This window comes from Hakea prostrata, chromosome 7, assembly GCF_041222555.1.
Source record: "Hakea prostrata isolate BN-2017 chromosome 7, UWA_Hpros_2, whole genome shotgun sequence".
NCBI lineage: Eukaryota > Viridiplantae > Streptophyta > Magnoliopsida > Proteales > Proteaceae > Hakea > Hakea prostrata.
Genome location: NC_142606.1, coordinates 71424020 through 71443478, shown reverse-complemented (window position 1 = coordinate 71443478; position 19459 = coordinate 71424020). Strand labels below are relative to the sequence as shown.

The 19459-nt window shown below is 39.1% G+C and overlaps 1 protein-coding gene across 7 annotated transcripts; it reads right to left on the bottom strand.

Annotated features, from left to right (window-relative positions):
- Positions 1-10042: 10042 nt before the first annotated feature.
- LOC149011961 (polyadenylate-binding protein-interacting protein 7-like) lies at positions 10043-17777 on the bottom strand. 7 transcript variants are annotated; one of them, XM_089161336.1, is made up of 7 exons: positions 17451-17777; positions 16753-16916; positions 15711-16570; positions 14410-14857; positions 14241-14311; positions 11437-11561; positions 10043-10448 (listed from the first exon to the last, which is right to left on the bottom strand). In XM_089161336.1, the coding sequence occupies exons 3-7, from the start codon at positions 16485-16487 to the stop codon at positions 10145-10147; spliced, it is 1725 nt and encodes a 574-aa protein (XP_089017462.1). In that variant the 5' UTR covers positions 16488-16570; positions 16753-16916; positions 17451-17777; the 3' UTR covers positions 10043-10144. The 7 variants fall into 7 exon arrangements, with proteins under 7 accessions (XP_089017462.1, XP_089017464.1, XP_089017465.1 ...); XM_089161338.1 differs by having other exon boundaries at positions 17543-17777; XM_089161339.1 differs by having other exon boundaries at positions 17559-17777.
- Positions 17778-19459: the final 1682 nt, after the last annotated feature.

The following is a 19459-nucleotide window of genomic DNA, read 5'->3' as shown; positions in this document are numbered from 1 at the left end:
AATAATGTCTATAAAATATTAAAGTGCATAAAAGATGGAAGAACTTAGGTTCTAAAATATTACAACCTAATATCAAGCACAAGCGTGGACAAACACAAGAGTAGACCCGGGGGAATCAAACGATAGTCAAGAGTGGAACCAAGAACACTAACTCCTAGGTGGAGGTTGTGGTAGGTACTACTACGAGATAAGATCCCAATGCATGATTTGGTTTTGGACATCCCTCATTCGGTGAACCATCTCCTGCTGTTGAGCTTGAATATTAGTAATCCAGCGACTCATGTAATTCTGATTCTATTCCACCCTACCTAGGGCTACCAAGAGAGAAGCCCATTGTGCAGGGTTAAACAGAGTAACAGAAGATGTCCTCCTAGGGCAAGAACACTCACCCTCCTCCATGTAACGCTAAGGTGGCTCATTCTCGTGGTATCTAGCTCCCTCACCATCAGCCGTCAAAATAGGAGAGTAGTGCCCATCCCGAATGCCCATCTGAGATAAAAGTCTCCTCCCAATATTCTCACCTAAATTCTTCCTCAATTCCTCTGTATCAATAAGATCCACCCTAAAGTGTCTTAAGATGCGGGTCAAGAGTGTGAAATCCCCTAGATTTCTACCCCTTTAACCCGTGGTTTTAAGACCGTGAACCCGGGCCTCAAGTTGGCAACAACCATGGGTCTCAAGCCCGAAGGATTACAGACTCTCCTTGCTGGAGGGTCCCACCCCCCCCCCCTTCTCATTCGAAGCTAAGCCATAGGCTCCTTCTTCCTTCTGGAGTTTCGGTCGAAGCGCCTTCCTTTTTGAAATCTATAGTTGGGGAATCAGTTATCGGAAATGGAACCAATGTTGGTGGATGACCCTTGTGGTGACTCAACAACTCTCCTAGAGTTTAAGTGAAGAGAGAAGTTTAATCACGATGGTATAAAAGGGTGATTTTGGAACGTCCATAGATCGACGATGGAGAATCTGATTGACACGAATAAGGTATCAAATCGAAGATCGTCGAAAGACCTTTCATCAAGCCAAAATTCACCAAATTCGGAGTCCTTTTGGGGATCCAATCATGGACCGGTTGGTTGGGCAGGTTGGCTGAACCACCCCCCCCCACCACCACCACATTTTCTGTTTAGGGGCAAAAACGGAATTTTGGGTTTTTAAGCCCTATTTTATGTTTTAACTCATTCGTAACCGCATTTCTTTATGCAAGAATGAGTTTGAGGCTGCAGGAAGAGGAGAAACCAAGAAGAAGAGCGGTTCCCATCCTTCCGAAGGTGTTTTGTGATTCGAATCTTCGCGAAAACATTAGGAAAGATTAGTTTTCTTTAACCCTTCTCTTTAAACATAGTTTTGTAGGTTTTTCTCTTCTCTTCTTTTGTGAGATCTTGGAAAGGAAGAGTATTAGGTATCTTGGATGCCCTTGTTTTCTTGTATTAATGTTTCCCTAGTATGGGTGTAATGGTACATTCTCTTGCAAAAGATTTTGGAATTTGACTCTCCGAGTTGCCCACGAATGATTTAGGAGAGCCAATTTAGGGTTTTTTTATATTAAATTGGATCAAATTGAAGGTACCCATAGGATTTTTTTATTGCCAATTAGACTTTCCCAAAGTTTCGTTTCAATTAGACTTCAAATCGGTGACGAATTAGAGATCATTCACTATTAAGATTGAAAACTACCCTTTTCAAACTAATGGCCAAGATTCTATTTTCGTGGGAAGATTTTGGGATATCCTTTGAAACCCAAATTGACTTTAATTTGTGATAATTAATTCTCTTGCATGAATAGATTTATATACCGTTAGTCACCAAACTATGGGAGTAAATTACTGATATTTGGAGAAAGGAATCTAGTTGAAAGGTGAGGAATATACTTAACCTTATATTACATGTATAATGAAGTTACTTGCTTTAATATTGATATCTTTACATGTATAATAGCCTTAATGAATTGGGCCCATAAAGAAAGGTGCTGAACACCCTGTGAATTCTTTTAACTGGTAGAAGCACAGCAGCTCGATCGATGAAAAAATATGAAAAGAATCAATTGAATCTTCCGCTGTTGAGTGTGTTCTCCTTCCGCTTTTGAGCGTGTTTTCCTTCTTCCTTCCCCTGTTATTCGCCATTTCACTTCTCAGCTTTGGCATTCTTTTAAGCTGTCCAACGGTATCATTTCCCTTTTCACTCTCCACTCTTTCCTCTCCTAAACATTGATATCGTTCTTCCCTTAACCCCCTCTCTCTTTCAATGTCCTCTACAAGTGGTTCTGTTAGGAATATGCAGGAGCTAATACCTTTTTCTGGAGATCGAAACCCACATTCTAACCCTATACCATCTTCCCCAACACCATCCGAAGACCCTTCAGCTGGAAGCGACAGTGATGAATCTGATGACAATCTCACCCTTGATGCATCTGATGAAGTTAGAATCCAGAAGGTTCAGGAAAATAATTTGGTGGGTTATGTTCTTGAAGGAAGACCGTTCAGATTACAGGGGGTCACTGAAGGTCTCGTTATGGCTTGGAACCCTACTCATAAGGTGGAAGTCACCTCTCTGGAAAATCAACAATTTCTATTTCATTTTCACCATGCTATGGATATGGATAATGTTCTACTTGAAGGTCCATGGTCTGTTACTGGAAATTTGTTGATATTACAACCATGGAATAGCCATAGAAACAATGATTTCTCAATATGCGAGTTCTGGGTTCAATTACATCAATCCCCGTGGAACTTCAATATCCTACGATTATTGGAAAGGCGATGAAGAAAATTGGTAAACCTCTGAAAATTGTGATGATAGAGGGCTTACAATTTGGTCACAGAGTATGTTATATTCGGGCGAGAGTTCAGGTGAAAATTCTAAAACCTCTCCGGGAAACCATTCATATTACTGGGCAAATGGGAAACCAAGCGATAGTCTCTATGAAGTATGAAAAACTTCCATTATTCTGTTGTTTTTGTGCTATGCTCGGCCATGAGGAACGTTGATGTAACAGGAAGTTTGAGATGTTTCAACAGCATCAGCGAGACCATGGTTGCAATAACGCCATGAGATGTATTGAGCTTCCCTCTCCGAAATGCCATCCAGATATTAGAAGCCCTCCTCCTGATATGCGTCAACAACAGAATGTAGTTCAAATCTTCGAAGACACTGAGTTTCTTCCTCCCTATGGTGAATATGATTCCGGTAGTGCTTAGGCCGTTGCAGATTCAGGTGTTAGGGCATCTCCTGCACCTGAAGGAGAACCGTTGGGGACGAAGCACTCTCGTACCCAGTCTGACAATTGCAGGCAGAGACCAGATGGCAGAGACGTGGAGCAAACAAATACGAAAGTGGGTATGGCTGCTGGGAACATCAACTCTCGTACACAAATGTCAGATCCTTCGAGTAACGTACCTAAATTTCATACCTTTTCAATTAATTCCCTTGATCCGAGAATCAATTTGGCCCCTGTCTTCTCTCCCAGGATTCAACTTCATCAAACCTTCCGTCCCAACTGAATCAAGAGTGGTCCCAACCTAACCACCCTTTACCAGAATTTGTCCCTTCAGGTCCCACTTTATCCATGCCACTTCCCTCACCTGTTCAAGATTTTTTTAAACCGATGTCCTGAACACTCAACAGTTGTTTTATCCCTTCTCCATCACATGGCCAGCTATAATATTAACCCAAATCATGTTGAATCATCAGATGGTATAACTTAAACGACCGTTAAACTAGGATTGGTTGAACCGGAAACTTTTCCAACCCTCTTTTTTAATCTTGAACCAAATCCATCCGGTCCTACCAGTCAGATACCAACTCTACCCTTAACTACACTTACTCATAACCTTTCTCAACCGTTGGACTCTCAATCTCTTATCACTGATATTCCTTTAAATTCTCCCCCTCAATGTCGAAACCGCTTCCTTGTAACCAAAACAGCTTTACGTATCTCAGGTCCATCAAAACCTATACCCAAAGGAAAGAAACCAAGACTCAACAAACGGTTGGTGGATCAAGGGAAAGTTAACTGCATTGTTGAGATGTTTAATGCTGAGAAGCCTTTTTTAATGTCTGGACCCGTGGTGACTGGAGATCAGTCCCACGGGGAGCAATGAAAATCATCAGCTGGAATTGCCGTGGTTTGGGGAACCCACGGGCAATTCGAGCTCTTAAAATTTTCTCCAAGTCTAAGAAAGCCGACTTACTGTTTCTAATAGAAACAAAAACAATGGAAATAGAATGGAGTATATCAGGAGGAAGATAAATTATGATAGAGTTCTGTCGGTGGATTCGGTAGGTGCTTCTGGAGGTTTATCTATTTTGTGGCTAAATAATGTTCAGGTAACGTTATTAAGTTCCAACAACAAGGTTATTGATCTTCAGATTGCATCACAGAATGGCAATTTTTTCCTAACATGTGTATATGGAGATCCAGTGAGGGAAAAACGTCAGGCGATTTTGGACCAAATTACCCGGATAGGAGCTGCTCGTAATTCACCTTGGTTATGTGTAGGGGATTACAATTCTTATCTAGGATGGCATTAAAAGTCTGGAGGGGTCAGAAATGGAGAGAAGAATTTTCAGAATTTCAAAGATATGATTTTCAATTGTCTCTTGGTGGAACTGGAGGTTAAAGGCTGCTTCTATACTTGGAACAATAGAAGAGGTGGAGCGGACAATATTCGAATCAAACTAGATCGAGCTTTTGTTAATGTTGAATGGAGAACTGCCCATGAAAATGCAACGGCTATGGTTAAGTCTATAGCTTATTCTGATCATAATCCATTATGCATTGATACATGTGGTAGACCTCCCTCTGGTTCACGTCCCTTTCGCTTTGAAGCCGCTTGGTTTCAACATCCACAATGTTTGGAAGTCATTGAAGATTTGTGGAAGTTACCACAGATTAACCGGTCCTATCATCCTATCAAACAAAAAGGTGAGAATTGCAAATCTGCTCTTAAGAAATAGATTTCTAGTGTATTTTGAAGAATTCAAGTGAATATTGTTGCATTAAAAAACCAATTACAAGTCATTCAATGTAAAGATGATGTATCATATTCGGCGGAAGAGGAAAAAAAATCATTGGACTTTTGAAGGAAGAACTTTTACGGGAGGAAATCCTTTGGCACCAAAAATCCAAGGTATCTTGGTTACAAAGTGGGATAAAAACTCCAGATTTTTCCATTCTACTACCATTTGCAAGCGGCATAGGAACCACATTGATGGACTTAAAAATTCTGAAGGGCAACAGACCAATTCGAAGTAGCAACTGAGAGGGGTATTGCTGGAACATTTCAGGAGGCTCTTACTTCACATGGAGTCAATCTGGAGGCTCAAAGGCAAGCAATGAACTCAATGAATTTGGTTGTTACTGATGAGGTAAACAATTTATTATGTAATATACCTAGTCCTGAGGAAATTTTATCCAACCTGAAAAGTATGGGTCCTTTAAAATCACCTGGACCAGATGGGTATCCCCCCCCCCCCCCATTATTCTTTCAGAAGGCTTGGCCCATTGTGAAGGATGATATCATCCAGTTTGTCTCTAGATTTTTTTAGTTTGGTGTTTTACTTGAGGAGCTGGATTTTACCTATATTTGCCTATTACCCAAGGTGGATAGCCTTGAATTATCGGACCAATTTCGCCCCATAAGCCTTTGTAGTGTGGTGGTGAAAATTGTCTCTAAAATTATGGCGGAAAGGCTATAAACCCACCTCCCTCATATCATCTCACCTTCCCAATCAGCTTTTGTACCCGACCATCTCATTTCCGACAATATTTTCATTGCACATGAGTTGTTTCATTACATTCGAACAGGAAAAAGGGAAAAAAGAAACTATTGGCAATGAAAATAGATATGAGAAAGGCTTATGATTGTTTAGAATGGTCCTTTATTGAGGTTACTCTTGCAAAGCTGGGCTTTTGTGAGCAGTGGGTAAGCCTAGTAATGACCTTGATCAAATCAGTTTCTTATACTCTACTTGTAAATGGCATTGAAAGTGGGAAGTTTACTCCTTCTCAGGGTATTCGCCAAGGTGGCCTGTTGTCTCCTTTCATTTTCATTTTGTGTTCACAGGTTCTCAGTTCTATTATCGGTGCAGTTGAAAGGGAAAGGCTGGTGCATGGTGTGAGGGTGCGAAATCGGACACCTCCTATTTTCCATTTACTGTTTGCTGACGATTGCTTATTATTTGTTGAGGCAAAGCTATCGGAAATTGCTTGTTTGAAGGACTGTTTAGACCTTTATTGTGGCGCTTCGGGGCAAGAAATTAACTTGGCTAAATCAAGCCTTACCTTCAGCCCTAACTCTCCTAGCCGTATTATGAGGTGGTTTTCGAGAGTCTTGAAGGTGAAGTATGGTGCAGGCCCATCGAAATATCTTGGACTCCCCACGGATTTTGGAACTTCTAAGAAAGACATCTTTATGGAATTAGCGGAGAAATCAACTAAAAGAATTCAAGGATGGAAGTTCCGTTTCTTATCTTCAACAGTAGTAGGGAAATTCTTATAAAATATGCGGTGAGTTCGGTCTCTTCCTATACTACAGTATATTTTTCAATTCCATCATCAGTTCATGATAAAATGAGGAAGTCAATGTCAGATGTCTTTTGGGGGGAGGTGGAAGGCAAAAAGAAAATGCATTGGATATCATGGTCGCAACTATGTCGATCGAAGGAAAGAGGAGGATTGGGTTTCAGGGAACCGGTTCATTCATAATAAAGCCTTACTTGCTAAAGTAGCATGGCATTTATGGACTCAACCCACTTCTTTATGGGCCCAATTCATTAAGGTACTTATTTCCCTAATTCAAACTTTCTGGCAGCCCAAAACAGCAATAATCCTTCATGGGCCTGGAAAAGTTTAATGATAGGAAAAAAAGTTGTCCTTGATGGGTTTATTTGGAAAATTGGTAATGGGCTGAATATAGACATTTGGAACAGCAAATGGGTAAGCACTCTACCTTCTTTCAGCATCAGTACCCCACGACCTAACAGTTGTTCAATATCTAAAGTAGCTGATCTATTTGATCCGGTGTCTAGATCGTGGAAGGTGGACTTATTAAGAAGTCCATTCACTGCAGTTGAAGTGTCAGAAATTATGAAGATTAAATTGAATACCACTTCTATGGAGGATAAACTATATTGGGGAGGAGCCAAAGATGGGAGATTGACATTGAAAAGTGCATATCATTTTCTATCTAATCAAAGGGATGAAGCGGCAGCGAAGAATCCATCCTCATCTAAGATCCATGAGTGGGAGCTGGTGAAACCAACAACTTGGCAGCTGTTATGGAAGATCAAAACTCTACCAAAAGTTGTGAATTTTATATGGAGAACATGCGCACAAGGACTTGCAATGGGAAATAGTATGATCAAGAGAAATATGGATGTGGATCAAAGTTGCAAGCGATGTGGTATGGAGTGTGAATCAGCTGATCATGTCCTCTTTGAATGTCAATTTGCTCGTGCAGTCTGGTTTGGCAGCAGCCTTTCCTTCCTTGTTCCAAGCAGTGAACCAAAACTACATTTAATTCTTGAAGATTGGAATAAGAAATGTTGTACTTCCAAGGTACATCGGGCTGAAACATTCACCTTATTTTCTTTCATTTGCTGGTCCATATGGTTGGCACGCAATGAGATGTTGTTTGGGACTGTTACCCTTTCACCAATGGAAGTAATTAGTAAAGCACAAGCTGCATTTATAGAGTTCATGGAGGCATATATATATATATAATTTTTTATATATATATAATATATATATATATATATATATATATATATATATATATATATATATATATATATATATATATATATATATATATATATATATATATATTATTATCTTGTGACTATGTCTTCTATTTTTCAATATCTTTGAATGGGTGATATGAGATGGATGAGATTGAATGGATTGAGTTTTACTTGTTGAATCCTAAATTATTGATATAAAAATATATGGATGATATTGAATTAAATTTCTCCTTTTATTTTATGTTGCTACTAAGGTTGTGGGTTCACCAATTGCCGTAGTGACCTTATGTAATTGCCTAGATTTTGATTGGGGAATGGGGAATATGCCATTTTGGCATTTCTGTCATTAGACACCAGTGGATGTGGTATGGGACGGATTCCTATGGTGCCCTTAGTGCTTTCCCTGATTATTGATTGACATACCTAGGGCATGTCTATAAATATTTGGTTAGATGACCTCCTGAGTACTACTACCCTTTTAGTAAGGGTACTGAAGCCGGATAACTCGTGATGTTAGTGATTGGGTCCTATGTGCCAAACAGGCCCACTATCATCATAGAGATGTAGGGTTACATATAATAGATAAGAGCTCCTAGGTGCTCAAGACCGGTAACCAACCCGTGAGAGGACGTGGAGAGCGTCATGTCCATTATATGTGGATGACCGCTGGGTTAAGAAATGGGATCCGACAGATGCATCTCGTTGAGGATTTCATTCATAGGTGAAAAAATATATTAAACCGAGTTAGTTGGTGCCATAGAGGAAGTATTCGAACCATATGTAGTACGAGATCATATGACTTTGCATTGGGCCTAGAATTATCCTTGACACGCGCCAGATCTTATATCAATGGTGATATGAGAGAGTGGTGACCAAATCCCAACCATGGTTTGACAGGACTTTACTCAACAACCACGGAAAACCCAACAAACGTGTTTGAGTGCCTTGAGGGAAGAGTGACTGAGATCTCCCAAAGAAGACTGGCGTATGACTTAATTCGTGTCTATCATAAAGACTTCATGATATATTTAGGAGCATAATATCATATTCATATATCATATCATTGCAATTAATTACACTATTGATATTCATGTTACATATATAGTGTGAAATATTGTGAATGAATGCATGATATAATATTGAATTGACCTCACTGAGTTCTATTGAACTCATTCCTTTTATATGTCTTTTTCAATTAGAATATACTGCAGGTTATGAGGACTCTTTCCAAGTGGCAGATTCGTCGCCGACAGACTTTCTCGAGGGAGCAACTAAAAAAAGTGTAGACTCGCATGGAGTTTCATGCCAGTATTAAGACTATTATTATGGAATTGGTTTTCATTAGATAATTATTTTGGTTTACTTTCCGCTGCGAATAGAACTATCATATTTTCTTTTTCAAAACTCTAATGTATACCTTTTGATTTGAAGTAATGGATGATTTTAACCATTATTTTGGATTTGATAATTATATATTTGAAACTTGATTTATTCTTGTCCATTTAATTTTGCTATATCATATATTGTGTGGAATTATCACTGAACATAGATCTTAAATCTTACGATATATCACCCCCACGAATATTCGAATATGACCGGATTCAGCTGGATAGAGTATTTGAAATCCACCTCTCTTTTGGGTGGGTTTGATATTCGAATGAAGCACTTCTAGATTGAATAAATATTTATTTAATTTAAACAAACTTAGTACATTCAATTACACATTCATACTTAATACTCTAATTGTCTCTTATCAGTAAATAGATAGAATGACTATTTGATCATTGAATTCATGCTCAATTTTTACCAACTACCTAACAGTAATATAATAATTCAAACAATATTCAACGGGCTGTAAAATGAATTGTAAACGATAGCGATTTAAATTCGGACTCGTGCAAGCTCTGCTACCCTCAGCCTAAACGTAACCCATTAAAGTTCTGATATGGACAATTCACGCTATAACAAGGTGGTGTGTTTCAATTTTAACGGTTCGAGTTGCACATTGACATCCTTACATCGTCGGAGAGAAGATACAACAATTAACAGAATCCATAAAAGATCAGCTGCTGTGAGTTAGTCAATGAATGCTTCCAATATGTGATAGTATTACCATCGCCCTGTCAGACCTTAACGTTACATCTGCTCCTTTTTTCACTCTTTTTCTTTTATACATTTTGCTCATTTACTCTCCCTACCTCCACGTATCTCTATTCGCTTTTCTTTTTTTTCCTCAGCTTTTCCACCCCTTTCAGACTTTTTTTCCTCTACTTCTCTTCCATTTCTTCCATATACACGTACAAAAATGAAGATTATGAATTATGACAATGGGTCAAGGACTTTGATTGTGTCAAAAAAAGGGGGAAAAAGAATCCTATAAAACTTACAAACTCACGTCTCTGAATCAATATATCACAACTCGCAGAAGCCCCGCCTGAGGCTCTGTGTACTCCAGGCCCTCTTCTTCAAGCAGGTATCGCTCCACGGCAACAGGCAGCCTCACTGGAGTGCGGGAACCCTTGGTGTGGTGGCCGGTACCAACACAGATGTAGACTTGAAGCCTTTGCATTGAGGACCTGGCCAGACTCCTTAACATGCTCAACTCATTCCTAAGTACATGAATGGCCTCACTCACATGTAAGCCGTGTAAATCGATCATCCGCTCTTGTCCTCTGACGGAGCCTGACAGCTCTGGAGCGACTGGATTCCTGCACGTGACAACACCAGAACACTAAAAGGCCAAAGGCCAGCAGAACATAGGCGAAGGTGCAGCAAAACAAACATGATGCAACCATTATAAGCAATGTAGCAACCATCATACCCTACGCAATATATGGAACACACGTTTAATAAACCCATGCATGAAAAATACAAAGGATGCATACAAGTTCAAATGCCTTCACAAACCATAACCTCATGTCTTTTATGGTTGCGTATACAAAAGCTGCATTTGCGATGCCAGAGACAGCCGAAAATGTTACCCATGCTAAGATAGATATGCAAAAAGCACAAGTTCCCTGACAATGTTATCAAAGATATCCTTCATGGAACACCCGGAGACTGACCACCAGATATACGATGTTTGGTGCAGGTCAGAAAACAAAACCACATTCAGGATAATCAGGACACAAGCCAAAGTAATATAAAATACAACCAAACCAGAGACTCATCTATCCTATCCCCTTTTCATAACACCCCCCCCCCCCCAAAAAAAAACCACACACACACACGCAAAAAAAGAGGGAGAGAGAGAGAGAGAGAGAGAGAGAGAGAGAGAGAGGAACACCTCCACCCTCCATGGAGGACCATGATTCTGGGTGAAATTGCATAATGACATGTCATCTGAAAATGTGAATATATTCAGAGGCCACTGATTATCATGCTCATGCAACAGCTCACACCCACATAGTATACGACATCAGTGTCGTTGAACCAGAATCTGCTAATTGTAATTCTCATGATAGTAACGTGATGTCCCCACGTACACATGCAAATCACAGTAAAAAACCATTAATTAATGGTCTTTAAGTCGACACATGGAACTCGAAGAATCTAAAGACCCTAAAGTCACACAATAGTCTAGTGTATCAAAAACCAATTTACACTTCATATAACACAATTCTAAGAATCACCATACTCATGCAACTGAAATTGTTCATACAGATAGCGCATATAGCATGCAGCCTGGTACCATACCTTTGTCGATAAATGGATTCTTGAGCTTTTCCATGAGCTGCCTTCATATGCATGTTGTGCAGCTGTCCTTTCACACTTAATTCTTTTGCTAGAGCCTTGTTGCCAATGAGATATGCCTGTCGTGCCTGTATTTTAATAACATTCTCAATTACAATCAGACTACCAAACAGCATAATTTACGATTCAGAACTTTAAAAGCATACAATTTGATTGATACGACTGACAAGCACAGAACCATTTAAAACAAAGAAGTCAAGCCACTGCCAATTGAAAATTAGCATCAAACATAACATCGGCCAACTTTTTGTTTCTCAAAGCAAGAAACACCCTGTTCTTCCCTGAGTTATTAAACAGGTCCAAAATTGCTGAGGATGATTTTCCCTTAAAATTCGACTGTGCATCACGATAATCTTTCCTCGTGTTATAATCCACTTTACGTCAAGAGAGCCATGTATCCAAGTTATGAGAAGAAAGCAAGTGATGTAGGGCTTAAGACATGCAAGCAGCAACAACACCAAAAAAAAAAAAAAGAGAAGAAGAAGCCCAATTGGTCAGACCAGTCAATGGCCTAAGGATATGAGCTGAATCAACCCATGACTTTCATATGTTGCTAGGACCATTTTGGTGGGTTAAAATCATCCCATATGTTATGATCTTCAAGGGCTAGACATAAGCCCAAGTATAATCTAATATGAATGGAAACTTGAAAAATTCATCAAAGCCAATAAAAGAGGCTGTAATTTGAAAATAAGGAAACCATTGTCAAAGGAAATTTTCCTTTGTCAAGAGTTAGGTAGTGATTTAGTCAAAATTAAGTGGGTGTTAGCTAGTGTGCTGGTGCATTTAACGTCTATGTCATTATATTGGCTATATAAAGAAACTTAAACAAGAGAGTTGGGTACCTCACTCATCAAATGAAATCAATGGTTGCTTTGCAAGCCATTCTTCTATATGGAAAAACCTTGTGATTGATCAAGGTAGATTGGTGTTCGATCCAATTGATTTACCTTGTGCCATGAAGCCAAGGACTGATTTGGGTCATTTTTTTCTAGCATGTATTCAACCCTACATCAGCAAGTCACTATGAAACAGGAGGAAACGTTAATGCTAAACATTCTATGAGTGCATTTTTTTTATTCTCCGTTTTCCTTTTCACATCTCATTTCTCATCCCTCCTTTCCCCCATCTTTCCATTCCTTCTTATAGACCTCATTTTCCCTATTTTGTCTTGCTAGGATCCATACGGCTAACCCTATTAAGCTAGGACCAAGCCAACTTTTTGGTTGCAGTCATTTATTCACGATCACACATGCCCAAATTGAACCGCTTGCAGAAGCAGTATATCTTCGCACACCCACAAATTGAATCACTTGCCAAAGCAATACATCTAGAAACTATGATGTTACTTCCATCCTTCACTTACTTTATACAAATTTTCTTCATTTATTGCCTTCAAAGCTATCTTAAGATCAAGCAACGCTCAAATCTTACAAGGGAAAGAAGGGAAACAAACACAGTAAACACTGGGAGAATGATATAATAAAATAAAATTGAAAGCTTCAACAATTCGACTTTCAAAGGGCTGCAAGGCACTAAACTATGATAGTTTACTAGCTTACAATGATAGTTTTGTGCAACACCTGATATTGAGTAAGGAAAATTTTTTCCACTTGGCAAAAGTTATGGAAAAAGTCAGTTTTGCCCATCATGCTAAAAATAAAACTGACAAACAAGAGAAGCAGAAGTCTTGGAGATTCTTGTCTAATAGGACTCTGATCTTCTACAGACTTATCCACTACCAAGTTTATATGTAAATTGACAATGTTTCATTTTATATAAGTATCTCATCTTGCATGAACTCAGTTCCCCCACCCCCCAGTGCCCCGCACTGGGAAAGAAAAAAAAGTATACATTTTCTCCTCGTCGGCCTAGTGGCATGCCACTTCAAAGCAGCTCATCTATTGGTCGTCTTTCAACCTAGCCAGGAGATCTCAATCAAATTAGGATAGATGCTAGGAGTTCCTCAATCAGACTCATCCCTGATTCCATCCTCTAGTCCTATCATGGATGGTCACTCAAGAGTGGGAAAAAATTTTGCAGGGAGGGAACAAACTGCACAAGAAAATTTTGCTCTCATTACTCTATCACAACTCAACAGAATCAGCCTAGCTATGGAACAGTTCCTGCATCATCCTAGGTATTGCAACATCCTCACCACTTCTTTTCTATTTTTTGATTTATTATGTAAGGTTGCCCCATACTCGCCTCAGTACCCTAATTCTATGATATGTTGTTCTCTCTTTATCATCCAGTACTCATTATCATAACATGGTTAGGATCCCTTCTAATAATGTCAAATATTTTATACGGTATGTGCTGTCAACTCAAACTTCAAAAGGTCCACTTGGCTTCATTGACCGAGCTCCATTGATGGACCACATGCAATACATCTCTCACAAAAGTTTATGGGAAATTGCAGACGAACAAAGCAGAAATCATCAAAACATATATGATGCAATTTGTTTAAAAACCTCTTGATTCACACAATAACCAGGCGAACAAAGCAGAAATCGAAACATGGATTATGATCAGCAGCAGGAAGAAGCTGCAGCTACCTTGGAATCTCATATTTCATTAATTGCAATGCTATCATATCAAATTCAAAAAGCCACATTAGACTTGCATCTATCAAAGATAGATATTATGCATGGCATAGACAGATTAACCAATAGAAAACAATTTTAAGAGAAAAGAAAGGGGAAAGGCTCTCAAATTTATGGACAAATACTTGTCTGGTATGATACCTGTTCAAAGTATGCATTGCGGAGACGTGCATGATCACGAGCTTCCCCCCTAAGCTCCGAATACATATTTCCTGCCATCTAAACATAGTTAAAAAGAAATGCGAGGCGGAAAACCCAATTTCAATTTTATTGTGCAATTGCTCAGAAAGTGTAAACTCAAGAACAATACCAACTGCATCTCCAGTCTCAAGCCAAGAAGCACCTCGAGCTGAACCATGATTTTGCAATCGGTCACCGTGCATGGACCTCCCATGGCCACCACTATATGAACTACCTAAGTTATGGGAACTTCTAGTTGATCCAACCGAGGTATCTGAAGAACCGTTTCTCTCATACTTCCATTGACCAGAATCCTGAGATGCCAATTTCCTAACAGCTGAAGCAAAATCAATAGCACCTGTCAATGGGGCTGAGGAGCTGGATTTGAAGTAAAGAAGAGTGTCCTTGTCAGAAGACTGGTATGGATTGGAAGATATCTGGATATCATCACCCGCATATTTTGACAAACCATTTTGACCATCAGAAGCAGAAAGTGCAGGAAAGTCCATTGGACTCAGGTTTGGAGGAGACACGGTTTTCGAGTTCATGTTCTGATTAAAAGCACCATCAACTTGAAGCTGCAATTACAAGCAAAAATATTTTCAAAACCCACATCAAAGAACATCTGCAGTGCCAACAGTATCTATTGACATCAGCAGGTAGTAAAGCCAACTTTATAGTTCTTCTCCTTTACAGGAATCATAAGGAATTTCATTCAACTGAGTTCTCTTTCTACCAGAAACAATTATGTAAACCAACTAAAAAAGATCACACTGCACAGTGTATTACATTAACACCTTCATCACTTATCCTAAAAAGAACTGCATAACAGGTTGCATAAAATGACAGATTCAAAAGACCAAAACTGCACATGAAAAACCATTTCAGTGGAAGACCCTGATGAGTATATTACCTATTGTTCCCTTGGTAGTTGATCAAGTATCTAATCATACACTCAAAAATCAAAGGCAGAAATATTCTTGTATGGCTCACACCTAGTGGAGCCCCCTTACATGAAGGCATAAAAATTACATCCATAAAACATTTAGGATTGGTATCAATTGGCCACATGTCAATTTTGGACTCAGATTCTGCCATTTCCTTCCCATGTATGTCCATGCCCCCCCCCCCAACGTAACCCACAAATAAGTAAATAAATAAACAATAATCCATACATCCATTTCAAAGTCCAGACTATTCATTGCTTCATTTACCAGGTGGCAAAGTTAATTCAGCCAGAAGCTTAACATGTGGTAGGGAGATAATGGCGTCTACTTGCCCACCAAATTTCAAGGCAATACATGTTGCCATAAGTATGTTAGCCAACCAAAAATTCTATCCAGGTTGGACCAACAAGAAATCAAAAACCATAAAGCAGATAAACCTCTTCCCTTGGTCAATGGAAATTTAGTTATCAAGAAAACAGCATACCTCAAGTTGAGTCAGCATCTCAATAGTCAAGTTCAAGTCACATCCATTGGCATAATATACCTCCGCAAGGCTTTCAGCAGCAAAACCAGGGAATTGAGAAGCTAAAAAATCCCCAGGATTGATGTCATTATCCTCCAAAACTCCATGCTCATTCAAAGTATCATTTACAAATCCAGAGCCAGGGTTTCCATTGTAGGTGAACCCATCCCTTCCATTATTGCGAAGGTTCTGATCACCATTCATAAAACCTGTCGGCAAATTTGAAAAAGCTGCTGTAGATTGATCTTCTCCATACAATGGAATGGAATATCTTATCTTTTCAATCATGGTGCCATTGTCATTACCATGAGGAGATAATTCTTGTCGCTTGTTCATTATCTGTCCACTGCCCGAAGATGGAGAGAACCTTGAGGAATCACTCCCATCATTAATGGACAAACTTGAAATAGTGAGGCTTTCAGGTCCTTGCACCTCATCTTCTCCCAGGAACTTGAAGTCTGGAGTGATATCATCAGGGAGCTGTTGGCGCCAGTACCGGTGGGCCTCTTCATCAGAGTTATTAGAAACAGTTGACTCAGATCGATCAAAAACTGCTTTTCCAGTAGTTCCAGAGGCATCAAGCCTCTCCGTTACCTTCGCAGAACTGATGTGTCCAGATGAAGATCTAAGTGCAGAAGGGATAAACTCCGCTGCATTAGGATTCAGGGTAGTTGTCTTACAAGCAGCGTTCAACTTTGTCTCGTTGGTCGAGATAACTTTTGTGGACAAGCTCATCATTATTTCAAATTGAACAAAAATAGCCCTTTTTACATGTAAAAGTCTACAGAGAACAGAAGCTCGCAGCAAGAATCAGCCAAACCCTAGCAAAACAAATTTGATTATAGAAATCATTCAACCCATAAGAAGAATCTAAAGTTAAATTTTTGCAGTAGATATTATGTGCACGATATTCAAATCCTTGTTAATAAAATAAATCAAGACAGAAAGAGATTCCAACACTAAGTTATTAAATACAGCTTCGACGTTGATAATAAGATCGAACCTAAAGACGCATGTTGGAAGTTTGGAAGAAACGCAACTGCCACATAACCGTTCATGGTAACGAAAAATTCGGACCCAAATTGCTGGGAGAAATTAAAAGGATTTCAAGCAGCGAAGTGGCATGCAGTTAATGAACTCATGAATTCTCTTCCGTCTGATCATTCACTGTATCCAAAACTCGTGTTGATTAAGAAACAACACAGAAAATTGAAATAAAAATTAAGCGCATCCGACCTGAAAAAACAGACAGTAACACAAATAGAAAATTTCAAAGCATAACCGCAAATGCATCTTAGCTAATAACCCTAAGGTCAACGAAACAACAAATCGACATCAGAACGCACAATTCCACCAACTGGTAGTTAACAGCAGAACAAGCAAAAAAATAGTCAGAAAACACAAATCCGTCCCGCGCTAAGTGCAAACCCTAATATAAAATTCAAACAGCACACACAAGATAAGAACTAAGCTTTCTTTTTATTTTTTTTAAATCGACATAAGTAAATACGCCAGCAAACAGCAGATACAGATAACCAAACAAGGAATACAGGATAAAGCTACAAGTTTTCGATCTCTAAACAATGAATCCAGGAGGATCTCAAAGCAAAGGCACCGGCGAGAGAAAGAAAAAAAAATTGAAACAGATGAAAGACAGAGACGCATGTGGAGATCTGGAACACAGATGAGCTCCGCAAGTACCTTTCCGAAGCTCGATTGTGGGTACGACCGAATCGAATCGATTCATCGACGAAGAAAAGAAGAGAAAGCAAGAGATAACTACAAGAACATACACAAGTAACAAATTACAGAGAAGCAAATAGGTTTTCTTCAAGCTGCGAGCTTCTTCAACTGGTCTTCTCCTTCTTCCACCTTCGAAACCCTATTAGCGAACATCACCAGCAGAATCACCACAGAAAGGAGCTTCATACGAAACACACCCTTCGCCACTCGATTTGGCGACAACTCTCCTTCTTCTCGTCTATTGATTCTACCTCACTCTCTCTCTCTCTTCTCTCTCTCACACCCTGAATTAATGGCAATTAAATATTTTAATTATCTCAAAACTAAAAAAGACATAAATACCCCTATCAGTCTGTGAAGATATTTGAGAAGAAATTTGGACGCATAAAGACTTGAGAGGACTTTTGAGTCACGAAAGCCGTAAGATGACACCGAGGTTGGTATCCATAGAGTATCCAGATTCAGGATGCGATAAAGAAAATTGAAGGCGTCTATAGACCGTAGATAGGGTCTATCGTTCCTCAGTCGTATTCGTATACGTGGCACGATGTTCACAACCCGTACCCGGCGGCGCGTCTACCAGCTATCATGCCTGTGCACGGCACACGTATCGGTCCGGTATGGTTTTCTTTGATTATCGTCCGATCGAATCAACGTAGAGAACTGATGACGTGGTGAATAGCGACTTTTTAAGATCAAAGCGGCAAAGCCTATATAAATTCGGATTTTTATTTCCAGCAGTCCTGCTGTATTACGGCAGCTGAGGAACAGGATTTTGCCATATGTTTAAAAAAATCTAACGATCTTAAATCAACTAATCAACTAAACAATGGGATATACATATAAATAAATTTTTATTTTTTATATTTGTTGCTATGTAATTATACTAGTCCAATCAATTGAAAGTACCTGAAAGAATGTGTTCGACCGGAATAAATGATTGTTCTTATCAAAAAACATACTTCCTCTCTTAGTCTATTCGTCCTTTTATATCTCTCTTTAGATCTCTAGGTCTTTGAGTTTATATGAAACTCAAAACATTACTTAGATTCCCTCTTGGACTTTGCTATTTGAGTTTATCTCGAATTACGGTAGATGACTCTTCCTTGATTGGGAATCTAACTTTTTAGATAACTACGAATATGTTATCTCGAATCTTCTCTGTGGACTGACCAGAGTATGGTTGACAACGTGGTCTAACCATGATAGACCGGTCTAAATTATAATTTTCTTATCAATATTTAAAATATTTTATTTACAAAAAAAAGTTTATTCTTTTTCAAATTTACAAAACAGATTCGTAAATCTACTCGACTAAATCAACGATTCTCCCTGCCTTTCTCTTCCTTCCCTAACATCATCAGCACCACCACAACCACCACCGCCTTTTACTTCTTCTCTGTCCCTCTCAATGGTTTCTACTTCTTCTTCTTTTGCCATTTCGAAATGAAGAGGTATTCCTGGAGCTTCATTCGTGGAAGATGTTCAAACTTATCTCACTCAATCAGGGATGGATGCGAACTCTGCTCTTGCATTTCTTCAAGAGAAGTCAGAACTCTGTCTACCTTATGTTCATTTTGTTACATGGGTCATAGTTATTCGTGTATTGCAACTCATAGATAAATTGGTTTTGAAACTTTCCATTAGGATTTTTTTGAGTTTTTTTAGGGTGTTAGATTGTGGGCTTAACTAACACTGGTCCTTTATCTGGGCTCATATTCATTCAGGTTATTTAGTCAGGAGTACTACTGACCTTTGCCATTGTAGGAGTGGTTAAAGGTTAGGTTTTTACATTATAAATAGCTTATTAGGTCCTCGTAGCCGTCACGAGTAATATTTGGGTTTGAGGTTGTTTCCAGACACTCTCAAGCGAAGGATTCCAAATAGTGAAAGGCTTTGGAAGATTCAAGAAAAGAAGAGAAGGCAAACACAACAAGAACACTAAAAGTATTTTTTCATCTACGCTT

What these genes read in the sequence shown, in the direction of transcription:
- LOC149011961 (XM_089161335.1), bottom strand. Translation starts at nt 16,487, where the DNA reads ATGATGAGCTTGTCCACAAAAGTTATCTCGACCAACGAGACAAAGTTG. An exon ending in AGATGCTGACTCAACTTGAG is followed by an intron (nt 14,858 to 15,710) that starts GTATGCTGTTTT and finishes TTGTAATTGCAG; the next exon opens with CTTCAAGTTGATGGTGCTTT. An exon ending in GAATCCATTTATCGACAAAG is followed by an intron (nt 10,449 to 11,436) that starts GTATGGTACCAG and finishes TGTCACGTGCAG; the next exon opens with GAATCCAGTCGCTCCAGAGC.